At 40.4% G+C, this 17,437-nt stretch overlaps 1 protein-coding gene and 1 long non-coding RNA gene across 3 annotated transcripts; one reads left to right on the top strand and one right to left on the bottom strand.

Moving 5' to 3' along the window:
* Window positions 1-979: 979 nt before the first annotated feature.
* LOC114146076 (uncharacterized) lies at window positions 980-3,937 on the bottom strand. Its single transcript, XR_003595840.1, has 2 exons — window positions 2,985-3,937; window positions 980-1,749 (listed from the first exon to the last, which is right to left on the bottom strand). It is a non-coding gene; the product is annotated as an uncharacterized LOC114146076 (long non-coding RNA).
* A 2,993-nt stretch (window positions 3,938-6,930) lies between these two features.
* On the top strand, window positions 6,931-17,229 carry LOC114146439 (uncharacterized). 2 transcript variants are annotated; one of them, XM_028020462.1, is made up of 11 exons: window positions 6,931-7,300; window positions 7,384-7,549; window positions 8,335-8,679; window positions 8,834-9,172; window positions 9,770-9,868; window positions 10,670-10,735; window positions 11,290-11,616; window positions 12,685-13,014; window positions 15,554-15,883; window positions 16,444-16,770; window positions 16,840-17,229. In XM_028020462.1, exons 2-11 carry the CDS (start codon window positions 7,444-7,446, stop codon window positions 16,881-16,883), a joined length of 2,313 nt encoding a protein of 770 aa, XP_027876263.1. In that variant the 5' UTR covers window positions 6,931-7,300; window positions 7,384-7,443; the 3' UTR covers window positions 16,884-17,229. The 2 variants fall into 2 exon arrangements, with proteins under 2 accessions (XP_027876263.1, XP_027876265.1); XM_028020464.1 differs by lacking the exon at window positions 10,670-10,735 and having other exon boundaries at window positions 6,932-7,300.
* The last annotated feature ends 208 nt before the right edge of the window (window positions 17,230-17,437 follow it).

Here is a 17,437-nt window from a genome sequence, read left to right on the forward strand (position 1 = left end):
TGCTGTGAAAAAAAAAACAGTTGCCTCCTTTTAATTAGGAACAAACAAATCTCTACTCAATAAGAAGATGTGCTGAACAAATACAAAAAAGCATCCCAAACCAACCAGGTCGAGTTAACTGATTATCCACATTTCTAGTTCAGTTTAACTTTGCTAACTGTGGAATTTACACTTAAGAACAGATGAGAAATAGTCATTTCTAAGACTGTGGGACTCCAGATGATTAGAATAACCCAGAAATAGAACTATGAACCATTGGCGGACCTTCCAACGTCCCACCAAAACCACTGGTGAGCACAAAAGAACCAAGAATAATATCTAATGTAACGCAGACCTTACTTGTCTTAGCAAAGGTCAGAGGTCATGATTCATAACAAGAAAGAGGCTGGAAAAAACGCATCCCTACGCAAAGCCAATGCTAACAAAACCGCCCAAAATATTACATCTCGCAAATGTCAAAAATATGTTGAGGATCTCCAAGACTCACCAGAGTGAGTCGGTTGTTCAACAATAATTAAGTATGTTTCCTGAAAATTGTATCTTCTGTTGAGTTTTCATGACCAAATCGATGTATACACAATCACAACACAATACTCTGACCTTTTTGAATTCTGTGCGTAAAGATAAACCAAAGTTAACCATAAACTAAAACTACTACTGAAACTAATAAAAACTAAAGTAAAACAAGACGATATGGAACTAGTAAAAATAGCAAACACACTAAAAACTCATTTAAACATCACTGAATTAGATGGGGGGGAAAAAAAGTCTCATTGAAATAAAACTAACCTATAATGAAAAACCCAAAACTATTACAACACTGTTCAGTGCATTAAAGTCCTTTCACGGACCTTTACCGTATGCGACCAAATCTTTTTCAATTGTTCCTTTAAATGCTGAAAACTACAATTTATTTCCTTTTCAGCTCCGTTTCTCTGTGTTGTGGCATACGAGGTGCTCAGCGCAGGAGTGTGTTGTGAGTATTCGTCCGTTTTTGGAGCCAGCGGATCGGCGGCGAGGTCACGCCTTCGTCAGGATTCCTCTCTAACTCCCTGCGACGAGGTCGACCCTTTCACCACGCATTGGTCAGCTTTCGGCCAACACATCAGCACGCATACATTTACACTCTCCCGTCCGCTCACAGACCCTGCATACACAGACACACACACCTTCGGCGAACACCGTGGTAGTTTCTTGGAGTATGCATCAGGAATCCACCAGATTCCCCACTGACCTATGACCACCTCTGCAGACATGCAGAGCCTCGTGCATCTCAGTGCATAATACATCGCTTTCTGAGGCAGAAGCACACTGAGGCATACTGAAACAGCTGCCATGCATAACAGATAACAGCAGATTAAAGGAGCAAGTGGCCTTGGTGTGTAGTTCTGATTGAGACAAAGCTTTCTTGGGGCGATCCAGAGAGAATTCATGTTTCCAAGTGTGTGTTTGTGCATCAAAAAGGTGACACAATTAAATCACCCGACATGTCCCAGACAACAACTTCTGTCTTGTAACTATCCCCACTTGATCTTTTAGAGAGAGAAGTAGTTTGTAGGTCGTGACGTGTTTCCTGTTGAGCAGTTAATCAAGAATTCCATTTTAGTCTCAGTCGCCTTGACGACTTGATAAGTCGTCCAACGAAGAACAAGCAGGTACTCACGGAAACAGATGGAGCCTTCAAAGGACGCCATATGTCACCGCAACGAGACCGGAGCTCTAAATGACTTCAGTCTCCACCAGTGGAAACTGCGGAGAGAAATGGCAGCATTATTTCATTTCTAAGACCAGACCTGATTAGTGAAATGTAACATCACGGAGGTGAGCAGGGAGCCCGGCGATGACGTGGCGAGACACGCGCGAGGTTTTGCAACGTTCCACCCTTGGAATTGGGGGAACATTGTGGCGGCAGCATCATACAGAGGGGATGAATCAAAAGCATCGAGTCAGGCTGATTGTGCACAACAACTTGGTTTTAGGTGTATGGCACAATCCCAATAAAGCACATTGAAGCCTGTGACTGTGAGGGATGTGACTGCTAAAGTGCTGTGATTGGGGAACGTAGCCCACTTGTGTTGAGGTCTGTTTTGTTACAGAAACAGCTGAAGAAGCCAGAGTCTGCTTAAAACTGTGCAACGTTTAATTTCGTTAAACATGGAGGTCTTATCTTAGTGACAACCGAGTTGCATCCTGGGAAAGAAAGGACTAAATGTCAGGCTATGTGGGCAAGCTCTGCGTGGCGCAAGAAGAAATGAACATTCAGTTGAGCGGAGCGAAGTTAAACAAAGATGGAGATTATATACAAAGTGATATTACTCCGACTACAGCTCATAATAAAAATAGAACTTTCATTTTCACCTCAGATTTGCTGCATGTTTTGTTCTTAATGTGCATTTTAGCCTGAGAGCGAGCCTACCGTGAGCAGCACTACTACCCAAAACAATCACAGCATACATGCAAATGTTTCTATTTCTGTAAAAGCAGTGGGAGTTCGGTGGGCGGAGTGGTCAAAAAAAAAATCATGTGCTTAATTTGATTAATTATAACGTAGTTAGAACAGCAATCATAAGACTTCCCCGCGTTTATTCCAGAGAAAACTTCTGGAAAAAGTTTGAAGTCCTGCAAGGAATGTGTGGGAGCACGTGCTGGTCAGATATATATAAAACACACACACACACACACACACACAAACAACTTTGCTCTCAGTGTTGCACCAACCTCCCCGCTATTTTATTATTATTATTTTTTTTTGTAAGAAAAATATTCAAGTGGGGACCCAAGTGGAGCTCCGTCTTTGTGGCAGGTTGCTAAGCTACGCACCGTGTCAGGAAGTGACGAGCATAATTACGACCCTGGCTGACAGACATCGAGCAGCAGAGTGTTCATTAGACTGACTCAAACATTAAGGCGTCAAGTCTTTTTTGTTGTTGTTTTGTTTTTAAGGGATGAAAACCTGACACAAGCTTTTGTATCAGCTGATTTACCTGATTGTAATCAAGGACGTCGAACGGAGAGACGAAGAAGAGAGAGAGATTTCACGTAAAAACCTAAACTGAAGTCTTTTCAAGAGAGTTTTAAATAGTCTGTTACTCTTGAAAACTGTCATTCGAAGCATTTTTAACGCTCCACATTAGGTTGTGTAAATGTTTCTCTCTCTCTCCGTCGGCCATCTTTGATTGACAGAGATATTAGCGCCGTTTTCCTCCCTCTCTCCCCCAGTCAATCTTTCCATCTTCTCCCTCTACCTCGGGGGCCTCGGGAAAATGAAGCTATTAATAGCGACTCGAGGCGTTCAAGGCCTGTAAGAAACAAAACAAGTCGCATTTTTGAACCACCATGAAATGCTTTCCTGAACATTTTTGTTTCCCCCACATACACGCGGTCCTTAAAACTGACTGCCGTCTGAACCTGCTTTGCACATTTAAAGGCTGAATTTTGTTTTTCCCACCCTCCTCCTTTGGAAAGTTGGGGTGAATCCATTAGAGTTCACTGGACATTTAAATCCAGTGCTAGATAAAAGAGGCTACAACACGGTCAAGGTAGGTTTATAAAGCCAGCTAGTAAAGAAACATGTGACCTAAAGAAACAATTGCATCGACTTACCGATTTTTCAATATTTCTCATATTGAAAGACTTCATTCAATATGAGATTTACAATGTAAATCTAGGCTTTTACATTGTATAGCCAAGATACAAGCCAACGTAAAGGTAAATAAATTATTTTATTGTATCATTTACCTTCTGTTTTCTCCCTGGAAACAGCAGAAAATATGAAACGGCACGAATAACAAAAGGTGACTTACTTTGAGCTAAATTGTGTCACTCGTCAATATCGTTTTATCTCATTTTTTTTCTTTTCGCAGATCTGTAATTTGAATTCACGTCACGCGTCAGTGATTTTCAGGCCGGATTTTATTATTATTATTATTATTATTTTTTTTTTATCAGACCAAATGTGAAGCCATTAATAAGGAAGATTAATTAATCATATTAACTTTGGACAAAACGTTTGGCTCTTCTCTTCCTTAAAACTCCCGGGTCCTCTCAGCGGGCGGCGCTGCAGCTGGAGAAAGTGAAACAACAACACTGCGCGTTGACGTCACAGATCACAGAGTTTAATCCCATACAAAGCAACGCATGAATCAATTAACAAAGCTGCAGAGGTACAAAGATATGCATTGATTTCCCCATACAGACAAAGACAGAGAAGACAGATCAACAGAACGAAGACAAAGACAGACAAAAAAGGCAAAGACGCGTCTTTGGAGAGAGCCAAAAAATAGTGGAAACTCTCTGGATTTTTAGCGCTGACACGAAATTTTATACTGAGTGGGTGTTTCTAAACATATGCAATCAAGGCGTTCCGCTCTTGACCAATTAGAAACTCCCTGGGCGCTCAGAGAAACTTAAGAACTTTCCTGATTTACAGCGAAGCTCCAAGGGCATCTGGTTTCTGTCGAGACAAAAGGGCGGACCACTTAGCGCTAATCCCTATGGTGGTACGGACGATCTCGGGCGCAAAAGGTCCTGAGTTGAGATTTCGCAGATACTTCTGAAGTCTCTTCCCCTACACTCCAGCGCTTCTCCCACATCGGAATGCTAATTTTATGGCTCTTTGTGTGATCTAGGCAGACAGCGGGAGGCGCCTGCTTGTCTCATTCGGGCCCCATCCCGAAGGGTCACACAAAACCTGTTTCAAATAAGAGTATTGAATATAACATTTACCTATGCCGCATGATTAACTGTATTAAGCACTAAAAATAATCATTTTTCTTCAACACCAGCTAAGCGAATTTGTTTTGCAAATGAATGCTAATAGGGATCCTTAATGAGGCAAATTGAGCAGCCAATTTGGTCTGCTTTCCAAACCTTTAGAGTGTGTTCACACGAGGAAAAGGGAGCAATGCCAAAAAACACCTGACATCTATCTAACACACTCAAGAGGACTGAGGTTGATTGAGTGGGGCCGCTGCGGAAAAGCGCTTGATTATATCCGCCATCAGCTTGCCGTATTATCACTCCGATATTGACATTTTTTACAGAGCTCGGCTAGCTTTAATTTGGCCGACAGGAATATAAATGAGCGATTTTGTTAAGAGTGAGACATATCTGGCACTTTTACACGCGACGACATTCTCCTCGTGACTCTTTAAAGCGATCAATTAGTAATAAAGTAATAAATGTTTGCAGAACGAGCCGGTGACAAAACGACAGAGATAATGGGGAACAGCCAGCCAAACACGGGGAACGTGAGAAAGCGTGGCTTGTTCTGAAGCTGGAAGCAAATGGAAAGCGAGTGGGAGATGAAGAAATAGCACTAATTGGGGCCTTCAGGGATGCTAATAAAGTTGCCGCGCAAACAGATGCTCATATGGACAGCTGAATGTAGAAACTGTTTTGTTAATTGGAAGAAATTTGCTAGGAAGTTGTTGTTGTTTTTTTTTAAAGGAGGTAAGTTAGATGCAGAACCGGGAGCAAACTGCCAAGGAAAACTGCAATTAGAGGTGAGAAAATGAGCAGATTTGTATTTTTTTTTAAAAGAAACCTTTGCTGGATGGGAGTGCATTGTTCTGCGGTTTTAGAACAAATTAGATAAAATATTTGTTTGTGTGACCTTACAGTAGAATGATTACACATTTTGCTGGATGATAATTATTGCAAAAATAAATGTTGTCTCGTGAATAACAGCGATGGCAAAATAAAGCAAGAACAGATGATCAAATATCAATAAGCTTTCAATTCCAAGGAACCTTTTAACACTGGAACTGGAAGATATTGAAAATTTATAAAATAAGTCAACAAAACAACAGAAACTACAAAATAAAATGAATTATAAAGTCTCTACAAATAATTTGTCCTTCAGAAAAATACTTAGTCTGAGACCAAAACATAAGAATAAAAATTTTATCATCCAGTTTTTGGTAGCAAGAAAGGAAATGGAGAAAAAATAAACATACAAATGGAAATTACTGAGCTTGTTTTAATTAATCAAGCAATTCAATGATTTGTTGCTCATTTGGGACAGACCTAATAATTAATAATATTTTCTGAGTTAGCTTTTTTTTTTAAGGCTCTATAATTGCGTTTAAATGTTGTCAACAATGTTTTCTAAGAACACATAACTACCTGGTCATATTAAATGTCCTGTAAGTTTCTAATATTTAACACAAAAACAGTTTTCTGGAGGAAATCCTGAAGCAGAGAATACGCTTTGTTGATAATGATAAACATTTAGTAAAATGCACTTTACAATGTTTAGCCATTTTTGCCTGAGATAATAAAACCCACCATATCTATAGTAATATTATTTGTTGCGTGAATATTTTCTGCAGATGTTACTCGCCTGCGCAGATGAACTTAGACTTAGACTGACTTTATTATCATTTTGCATGCACGGGGTGTATACAGAACGAAATTTCGTTGCATACGGCTCAGAACTGCCAACAGAGCGCCGGCAGCAGGAACAGAGACGCAGTCAGAGAAGAAATCATTTCCTGGTCGCCTTTGTTTCTCCGTCGGAAGCTCAAACTGATGCGATGTTTCCAAGAGGAAAACATTTAGTCAAAACACCAAAACAGAAAAGTTCCATTTAAAACACGGCAACCTGCTGGAGGCAAAACTACAGTTAATGAAAGAAACTCAGAGAAGGTTTTAACTCACAGCACAGAGATGAAAACGGTGGAGTTTCTGTGACTGCACGTCTGTCAGGAAGCATCTCATACAGCAGCTAATTATTATTAATATTATTTATGTGAGGGGTGTGTGACTGAAAGAGCAGAAGCAGTGAGGAAGTTTTTGCCTGAATTGGTCTTTTTTTCTATTTCTTTCACTGGGTGTTGTAGTTATGTTGATTGATAAGTTTTGTTCTTTACTAGTTTAATTTTTAACAGGTTTTGTATGTGGGGGTGTTTACCAGGTTCTTATATCCTTATGGGAACCTATTTCTGTCTAATGTGGAGTTGTGGGGACCACTGCTCTGTGTGGGGACATTTTCTTGGTCCCCATGAGGGGAAATGCTGTTTTTGGGTTACAGATTAGTTAGGTCTGTGATGGCTAGGTGTAGGGTTAGGGCTATGGTAAGGGTTAGGCTATAAAAAATGAATGGAAGTCAATGTAAAGTCTCCACAAGTTCCAAAAACACGACTGTGTGTGTGTGTCCGTCAGGTGTATCAGAAAACTTTCTTCACTCTTGCGTGTCAGAATGACAGGGCGGCAGGAAGTTTGTTTTGGTGTGGATCCATCTGTAGTTCAGCTGTTAAAGTCAGCAGAGATGCTCAGGTTAAAATATTCAACAGAAACGGTGAAACAGAAAGCAGATTTGTTTTTAGGTCTTGGTGTTTTCCTGAGCAACATTCTGACTCAGAACTGATTTTTATCTTTCAGTTGCAGACATGAGGAAGAGACAAAGCTGCTGATGGACGGAGTTCAACGAACTATGAAGGAATGAAGACGATCAGGAGAGTTTGGTTTTATCTGAGGATCATCAGCAGCCAACAGGTGGAAACAGCAGAACGTCTCATTCCTACCAAAACCTGGTTCACACATAGATGTGGGTAGAATAGATTCCGTCTTAATATATATTTGTTTCAGTGGTCTTCATAAACAAACAGCTGAAAGTTCAGTTTTCAGCTGAGTGTTTTTGTTTCTGCTGACTGAATGAACACGTTGAACAATGTATTAAAAACAACATGATCACATGACCTGCATGGAACAAAATAGGCGTGTCTTCACTCTGACCTTTCACTGACTTTTACCAGTTTACCGAATATGAAACTAAACATTTTCTCAGAGCTCATCAGTAGTTTCTGTAGAGGAGAAGTGTGACATTGTTGCTCTGTGAGAGGAAGATGAAGACGTTGGTGATATTTGGGATCCTCCTGTACGGTAAGACCAGCTTCCTCTGATCAGCAGGTTGGACTCTCTGGGCCTCAGTGAGGATCATTTCTGAGTTTCAGCTCTGGAACCTGAAACACTTCAAATGGCTCAAACCTTCAGGCTAGCAGAATGCCATGACCTGTTCACCAACAGGTCCCAGTGAACCACGACGATGACCAGAACTGGTCCAGGGTCATGCGATGGATCACTAACACCTATGCAGACCCCCCACATCCTGGACACCAACTGTTCAGAAGTGTTTGCTTCCATCTTGACGTCCTAATTTTTCACGTCAAGCTGAAATCTCACAGATGAAGCAGATTTTAAAATTAAAGTAAAGATGTTTGCGAAGGAGAAACTAATAACTGGTTGTTCCTTTCTTAGCAGCAGCTGCATTCCAGTGATTGTGGAATTATTTAAATGTCTGACGGTGTGATTTAAATGTGTGTGTGCCGTTAGCGTCCTTAAGGATCCAGGCTGCAGTGATTGAGGTATTTGAGGAGACGCAGTCTGTCCTGCTGCCCTGCCTTTATGGGGGAGTAATTCCTGAAGATCCCTTCGTTATCTGGACTCGTAATGATCACAACTCCAAAGTTTTCCTCTTTCGACAAGAAGGCAGCGATCCAGAACAACAGAACCAGATCTACAGAGGAAGAACATCAATGAGTCCTGATGCTCTGGAAACTGGAAACTACAGCCTCACCTTCAGAAAGCCTGAACTGTCTGACAGTGGAAACTACATCTGCAGCATCGCTGATAGAGTAAAGACGATAAAGCTGACAGAGGTTCAGCTCAATGTCAAAGGTCAGTTATTTCGTACATGTTAATATCCAAACATTTAAAGAACGATGCACAGAGTGGTGAACCAAGAAGAAGGCCATCAGATACCATGTGTGACAGAGAACCTTTAAATACAGAGCAAAGAAAACTCAACATGAACACATCAATGTCTCTCCAGATGTCCAGGTGGAGGTGAAGGCGAGTAGAGATGCAGAGTTTGTCGTCTTGCCCTGCAAAACATCGGCTGGTTTACCCAAAGACACCAGAGTGGAGTGGACCCGATCAGAACCAGAATTTATGTTTGTCCTTGCGTATCCAAACACAAGCGCACGGAATGCAGAAAAGGACGAGCATTACTGCAGCCGCACTGTCATGAATGAAGACCTGCTGGGAACCGGAGACGTCAGCCTGACCCTGAGAAACCCCACAGCCAGAGACAGCGGACGCTACGTCTGCACCGTCTACAGAGACAAAGACATCCTGAGACAGAGAGTGGTTCTGGAACAGGTCCAACCAGGTAAAACGTCTGAGCTTATAGAGGAATAAAAGTGACTAACTCACAGAATATGTATATAAATAACTCACAGGTCTCCGATTCCTTACTGCTACGGCCAAAAAAGAGAAATTTATTCACATCTGCAAATCTTATTAATTATTGTATCTCAGCTTTACAAATATCCAAAATCTGCCAACTTTTGCTGAATACATCACTTTTTATAGGATTTTATATAATTTCCTCTCTGTTGATGTGTATATTGGTGTGGCATCATTTCCTCCCATTTACTCAATTATCCTGGCACAATTCATACTATATATGTATTGGATTTTCCCGGAATCAAAAACATCTGGCTTCATCTCAAGAAGGTCAACTAACACTCAGTCAAGTTGCTTCCTTATCTGACCAAACAGAAATTCACTTTCGGCTCCGGTCGGTCTCTGCAAACATTCTTTCCCAGCTAAAATGACCTGAATCTGTGCCATAACTTTTTCTGTGCACAACAGCATTACAGAAAAAATTCTCTCTAACAATCTGCAGGTAAAACATCTGATCTGCAGGTAAAGGTCAGAGGTCAAAGCTCTATCTCCAGGTTATGTTGTCTCTGTCTCTCCACAGAGGGTACACCCATCTGGGTCACAGTTTTGTTGGTGGTTCTCGTGGTTCTTGGATTGACTGGAGGTGCTTTATTTTATTTCCGCTTCCATTTCATACCAGGTAAGTTTGAACATCTACAAAATGCCTTCAGATGCTAATATCAGATGCCTTGTTAGAATCTTTAGCAGCTGGAAGAGATCCAGTTCTTGGTCCTCGTCTTCTTCCTTTTAAAAAATGGTCAAAGCCTTAATTTGTTGTTTCTTGTTCATAGCACTTATTTTTAATTTTTAAGATGATATAAAAACCATTTAATAAATAACTCAGCAAAGCCTTACTTGCCTTTTGATTTAAACCTGTTGTGTCAGAGTAGAGAGGCCTCTTAAGATTCTGGTGCTGAAGGGCATAAAGTCTGGAAGTCCAGCTCCAAACTCATGATGGAGCAGACAGTCAGTTCTTTACACCCAGGATGCTCATGTGTAGTTTTTAGGTCATAAAGTGCGAAGACCTCTATGTCAGGGTGTACTTGAATCCCAGTAGCTCTTCTACCTGTAGGGTGAACTCCTATCACTGTCTTCATCATCATCCCTTAACATTAGCTGTAAACACAGTTCTTCATGCTGCTGCATGTGCTGCTACTGTTGGTTCAAGAAGAATCTCATGAAGTCATTTCTGCCGAGAGCCGAGATGATCAGTGGATCAACAGAGCTCTGACTCTGTAGACTTAGCAACTTTACTAAAGATAAATTTAGGATTATTCTTATTCTGCTCTATTAATGATGAAAAATACATTAATATTTGGTAACTTGGAAAAGTTACCAAACTTTTTTTATAAAAAGGATTCAGTTTTTTATATAGCAGTATAAAAAAACTGCTGTATAAAAAGCCAACCTCCTATAATTGTCTTATGTTTTTTTTTTTAAGTTGGTCTAATGACACATCCAATGAGGAAGCAACACTATGAACAAGAACATGAGTTTGAGAAGGACTGGAGGTTATTTAAACATGGTTACAGCATTGTGTGATACAAATCTTCTATAATTAACAATTCTTTCAGATTTGGAATACTCAGCTAAACCTAAAGGTTATTAGAAGTGATAGCCTTTAGGTTTATGAGGAAATCTTATTTCTTCACACTCAGGGCCATATATCATCATAAGATCTAAAGTATGACGACAAGACAGCAGAACTGTGAGTGTAAGATATCATTAAAGGCTACATTTAGGCCGTCAGTCTCAGTGTCTACATTAATGTTAAAATCAGAATATAATGAACATATCAGTGTTAGTAATTGAGAGTAATGACCTGGTGGGCGATGGGGAACAACAAATAACAGGATTTTCACCTGAGATGGAAAAACAACTGGACAGAACATAACAATAGTAGCTAAAGCTAAGCTAGCAACTGCTTACCACACCAGAGCAAGAAGAAGAAGAAGGGTCACAGTCACAATAAATCATGCTTTATGTTTAGAAGAATTTCTAAACGTAAAGCATAGCAACAGAAAATGAACAACAATTTCTGACTCCTCTGTTGTCTCTCAGTCAAACAGGTGACGGTGGATTCAGGGGCAGAGTCGGTCCTGCTGCCCTGCAGAGCCACAGCTTTCCTGCCCAGAGATGTTAGAGTGGAGTGGATGAACAGCAAAAACTGGACCGTCTATGTGTATGAGTATGGTACTGATCAGCCTGGAGTACAGCATGACCGCTACAGAACCAGAGCCAGGATGGATGAAAACATACTGAGAACAGGAGACCTCAGTCTGACTCTGAAATGGCCCACTGATGAAGACAGTAAGATCTTCACATGCAGCGTCTCCAACAGGGATGGAAAGATCCTGATGAAGAAACAAGTTCAGCTCCATGTCAGAAGTGAGTTCAGTAGGTACTTGATATTTAAAATTTACTGCAGCCTGGCTGTTGATGCAGGTTAAAGGTCAACCTGCAGATGTAAATATAGACATGCAGCTCAACCTGTCCTTATTTCTAAAATGCTTTACATCCAGGATTAAAATACACATTTTTAAAAATATCAATAATTTTATATGAGATAACGTAAAATAATGACATGTAGAACAACTAAGAAGAGACCCGCCGCCATTGTTAGAACAATAGTTCAGTAAAAAAGTGTGGGAGGAGCAAAAACCAAAAGCCTCCAGTAAGTAAATAATTACAGCAAAAGACATGTAACACCTTTTATTTATTTTTGCTGCTCAATAAGAAGAAACATATTAACAATAAAAATCAGACCGCATGTTATTTCACTGCTTTGGCTGAATCATGACAAACTGCCTCATTGTGCCTTAAATCAAAGCTGGCTACATTGCTTTGATAGTTAGCTTTTTTTGTTGAAGGAAGCAAATATTTCAATTATATTTAGCCCTTTAACTCTTTCATTAATGAGAGGAGTTTTAAGTGGGAGGGGCTGAGAGTACAGGAGCTATTGTAGAGCAGCTGACAGTAAAAAAAAAGAAAAAAAGCTGGCCTTACTTCTTACCATCTTCAATGTGGATCCTTTAAAACCATAAAATTAAATCTGAATATTTGTCTATAAAAACCCTGGTGCTTTGAGCGTTAAGTTTAAGTTATGATATTTCCCAGATATTCATATCTGTTGGTTCTCAGCCATCCAGATCATTTTAAAAAAGGTTTTAAAATAAAGCAACTTAAGTTGTAATTTAAATAACACATAACTTGTATTGACAGCCACCACAATAAATCAATATTTATGAGGAATTTAATTAAGTGGAGTCACTCATTAAAACTTGTTTTAATCTAAAACATGCCGGGCAGTGGCTTTGAGAACCAGAAAACTCTGGTGTACATCACAGAAGATGTTTTAACCGCTTTAGTCTGAAAGCAAACATGTTTTACCTCCAGGAAATGTCCTCAGAGCTGCTGCCTGTCTGTCTGTCTGTCCAGCTCATCTTGTCCTCTCAGTTCAACAGGTGGTGGTGGTGGAATCAGGGGCAGAGTCTGTCCTGCTGCCCTGCAGAGCCACAAAGAATCTGCCTGGAGATGCAAAAGTGGAGTGGAGGGACAAAGACCATGAAAAGGTCCATGTGTATGAGAACGGTTCTGATCAGCTTGGAGAACAGAGCCAGTTCTACGGAACCAGAACCAAGATGGATGAAAACCTGTTGGAGACTGGAGACCTCAGTCTGACTCTGAAACATCCCACAATTGGAGACCAGAACATCTACACCTGTAAGGTCTCCAACGGGGACGGAGTCATCCTGATGGTGAAACAAGTAAAGCTTCTGGTGAAAGGTCAGAGGTTAAAATGTTATTTATTGTTATAAGCCGATTGGTTGTCATCAGTAGTGTTGATTGACTCACTAGAGGGTCAAAGGTCAATGTGTGTTTCATTTTGAAAGACAAAGTAGATCTAATGTAATGAATGATAAAGTAAGCAGCACAGGTTAGATTCCTTTAATTCTAGGTTTATGAAGTGAAGAATAATTTGAGGTTAAACTGTAAATTTCTTCAAGTTCTGGTGGCCAAATACTGTTGGACTGCAATGATTCATAAACCCAATGTTGGGTTTTACAAAGTGAGTCTGAGCTTCTCTTGGTTTCTTGTCCTCAGTTGTTCCTTCAATAATTTTTGTATTTCTAAAATGCTTTACATCCAGGATTAAAATACACATTTTTAAAAATATCAATAATTTTATATGAGATAACGTAAAATAATGACATGTAGAACAACTAAGAAGAGACCCGCCGCCATTGTTAGAACAATAGTTCAGTAAAAAAGTGTGGGAGGAGCAAAAACCAAAAGCCTCCAGTAAGTAAATAATTACAGCAAAAGACATGTAACACCTTTTATTTATTTTTGCTGCTCAATAAGAAGAAACATATTAACAATAAAAATCAGACCGCATGTTATTTCACTGCTTTGGCTGAATCATGACAAACTGCCTCATTGTGCCTTAAATCAAAGCTGGCTACATTGCTTTGATAGTTAGCTTTTTTTGTTGAAGGAAGCAAATATTTCAATTATATTTAGCCCTTTAACTCTTTCATTAATGAGAGGAGTTTTAAGTGGGAGGGGCTGAGAGTACAGGAGCTATTGTAGAGCAGCTGACAGTAAAAAAAAAGAAAAAAAGCTGGCCTTACTTCTTACCATCTTCAATGTGGATCCTTTAAAACCATAAAATTAAATCTGAATATTTGTCTATAAAAACCCTGGTGCTTTGAGCGTTAAGTTTAAGTTATGATATTTCCCAGATATTCATATCTGTTGGTTCTCAGCCATCCAGATCATTTTAAAAAAGGTTTTAAAATAAAGCAACTTAAGTTGTAATTTAAATAACACATAACTTGTATTGACAGCCACCACAATAAATCAATATTTATGAGGAATTTAATTAAGTGGAGTCACTCATTAAAACTTGTTTTAATCTAAAACATGCCGGGCAGTGGCTTTGAGAACCAGAAAACTCTGGTGTACATCACAGAAGATGTTTTAACCGCTTTAGTCTGAAAGCAAACATGTTTTACCTCCAGGAAATGTCCTCAGAGCTGCTGCCTGTCTGTCTGTCTGTCCAGCTCATCTTGTCCTCTCAGTTCAACAGGTGGTGGTGGTGGAATCAGGGGCAGAGTCTGTCCTGCTGCCCTGCAGAGCCACAAAGAATCTGCCTGGAGATGCAAAAGTGGAGTGGAGGGACAAAGACCATGAAAAGGTCCATGTGTATGAGAACGGTTCTGATCAGCTTGGAGAACAGAGCCAGTTCTACGGAACCAGAACCAAGATGGATGAAAACCTGTTGGAGACTGGAGACCTCAGTCTGACTCTGAAACATCCCACAATTGGAGACCAGAACATCTACACCTGTAAGGTCTCCAACGGGGACGGAGTCATCCTGATGGTGAAACAAGTAAAGCTTCTGGTGAAAGGTCAGAGGTTAAAATGTTATTTATTGTTATAAGCCGATTGGTTGTCATCAGTAGTGTTGATTGACTCACTAGAGGGTCAAAGGTCAATGTGTGTTTCATTTTGAAAGACAAAGTAGATCTAATGTAATGAATGATAAAGTAAGCAGCACAGGTTAGATTCCTTTAATTCTAGGTTTATGAAGTGAAGAATAATTTGAGGTTAAACTGTAAATTTCTTCAAGTTCTGGTGGCCAAATACTGTTGGACTGCAATGATTCATAAACCCAATGTTGGGTTTTACAAAGTGAGTCTGAGCTTCTCTTGGTTTCTTGTCCTCAGTTGTTCCTTCAATAATTTTTGTATTTCAAAAATGTGTTTGTGGTTTTTGTTACTTTTACACTCTCTACCCCAAATACTGGATTACCTCAAATTTAAGGACACTAGGATTTTTTTTATCTTTATTTCCTGAGTTACAAGTTGGACCACAGTTCACTTTGATAAGCTTCTCTAGAGAATTGAAGTGATAGAAACGAATCCTCATCAACTTGAAGTGAATGTTGAGGTCAAGATTTGGAAATGAGAGAACCTGACCGATGATTCAAAATAATGACGGACCTGACAACCAGCAGCCCAGCAGCTCTCCACCCCTGGACCAAGCCAAAAAATAAATCTCATCGATCTGAGGAGATGCTGAACAGGATGAACCCTGCACTGCACTGCGATGAAACAGCGAGGGTCCATCGGATAGTCAAACCTTGGATTCAGGAAGAGCAGTGTGGTTCTGGTTCTGGTTGCAGAACACTGGACCAGCTCTATACACTCAGCTGGGTCCTGGGGGGTTCTGGGAGGTCGCTGTGGGAGTATAAGGTACCAGGCCCGTTCTTATGAGCTGTTAACTATAATGATGACCTTGTCCTCTGCTGTCCTCTCAGGTCAACATCAGATTACGGTGGATTCTGCCGTGGAGTCGGTCCTGCTGCCCTGCAGAACCACAGATCATCTGCCTGGAGATGCGAGAGTGGAGTGGATAAAGAGCTCAGACAGGAAGGCCCACGTGTATGAGAACGGTTCTGATCGGCCTGGAGAACAGAGCCAGTACTACAGAACCAGAACCAAGATGGATGAAGAACCGCTGAAGACTGGAGACCTCAGTCTGACTCTGAGATGGCCTACTGATGGAGACAGTGAGATCTTTACCTGTAAAGTCTCCAGCAGGAACGGAGTCGTCCTGATGAAGAAACAAGTTCAGCTGAATGTCAAAGGTCAGTGGATTACATTTGATATTTCTGTATGTAATGTTTGAACATTTTCCTATTTAAAATGAGACAGAATTTTAGCTAGATACACAGAATCAATAATTTTACAGAAGATGCACTTTGAAAATTTATTAATTTTTTCAAGAAGCTGAAAACGGATCCCTGAAGGTCCCAGAGGTTGAGAGTGAAGCTAACAAAGAACATCAATGATTTTTATATCTTCTTCACCATGTATTCACTTTCACCTCCTCTTATACAACATCAGCATCATGTACAAAGAGAAAACACCGCAAATGTCTGGTTTAACATTCTGTTTCTGTGAAAAACAGAGTTCATCCACGGTTCAAAAATAATAATCTTCCTCAATAAGTGAGTGAACAGCAGCTCTCAAAACCTAAAGTTTCCACACCTTAACTTTAAAGGCCAAGCTTAAAGTTTAAAGTTAAAGCCTAAAGTTATGCCATAATAGTATTTTACAGTCTGCTGTTTTCATTCAACATGTGTCAGAATGAGGGAGGATGCAGGAGGAAACAGTGCAATGTAAACTCACCTTGACCTTCTCTCAGACTGCCAGGTGGAGGTGGAGGAGGGGGCGGAGTCTGTCCTGCTGCCGTTCAGAACAACACCTGATCTACCTGGAGACGCTGGACTGGAGTGGAGAAAAGGAAACTACGTGACAGTCCATGTTTATCAGAATAACTCTGATCAGCTGGAGAAACAGAACCGGTTCTACTTAAACAGAACCAGGATGGATGAAGACCTGCTGAAGACTGGAGACCTCAGTCTGAGTCTGAGACGGCCCACAGAAAGAGACAGTGGAGAGTACAGATGTGTAGTCTACAGCTACAACGGAAATCTTCAGAGAGAGAAAACAGTTCTGCTCAAAGTTAAAGGTTTGTTTCTTAATTTCTGTGCTTTTGTCTCTCTTTGTTTATCTGACCGTTTTTCTTCTTCTTCTGCAGAGAGACGACAGATCCATGAAGGAACTCCACTGATCCCAGTTTGACCAGAGAGAGTCTGAGTGAAGGATCTGATGGATGAAGAGAGAACATGGCTCCTTCCTCCAGACTCAGAGAGGATCAGTTCAACCTCTGCAGCTTTTCACTCAAGCATGTGATCATAAAGAAAGCTATAGGAAGTTATTCCTGGTCATGGAGTCACAATGTGTGAGGGACTTTCTGTGTGAACATGTCTGCATCTGTTAGAAATGAATAAGACTGAGACCAGAGTCAATGTGAGACAAGTTCAAGCAGAACCAGACTGTTGGACACCAACGCAGAGTTAATCTCAATATCACTTTTAGACCTCATTGGATTTTGTCTTTATCATATAGTAAATATTTTTGCATTGTCCAATTTTCTTTTTTTTTCCTGTACTCCAACTTCAGACGGAAAATGTTTGTAGAGTTAAAGCTTGTTGCCATTTGTAAGAAAATTCACACTATCACAATAAGAGCTTTGGTCTAATTGACATGATGCCAGCTCCGCTCCCATGTGGAAGTAGAGCTGTCCTCCGACAAGCAATCTGTTATTATGGCAGACGCAGCGGAACGAAAGTTAC

Source organism: Xiphophorus couchianus, chromosome 6 (assembly GCF_001444195.1).
Source record: "Xiphophorus couchianus chromosome 6, X_couchianus-1.0, whole genome shotgun sequence".
In the NCBI taxonomy this organism is placed as follows: domain Eukaryota; kingdom Metazoa; phylum Chordata; class Actinopteri; order Cyprinodontiformes; family Poeciliidae; genus Xiphophorus; species Xiphophorus couchianus.

Coding starts and splice junctions, on each gene's coding strand:
- LOC114146439 (XM_028020462.1), top strand. CDS start 7,444: ATGAAGACGATCAGGAGAGTTTGGTTTTATCTGAGGATCATCAGCAGC. Junction 8,680..8,833: donor GGTTCAGCTCAATGTCAAAG/GTCAGTTATTTC, acceptor ATGTCTCTCCAG/ATGTCCAGGTGGAGGTGAAG. Junction 11,617..12,684: donor AGTTCAGCTCCATGTCAGAA/GTGAGTTCAGTA, acceptor TTGTCCTCTCAG/TTCAACAGGTGGTGGTGGTG.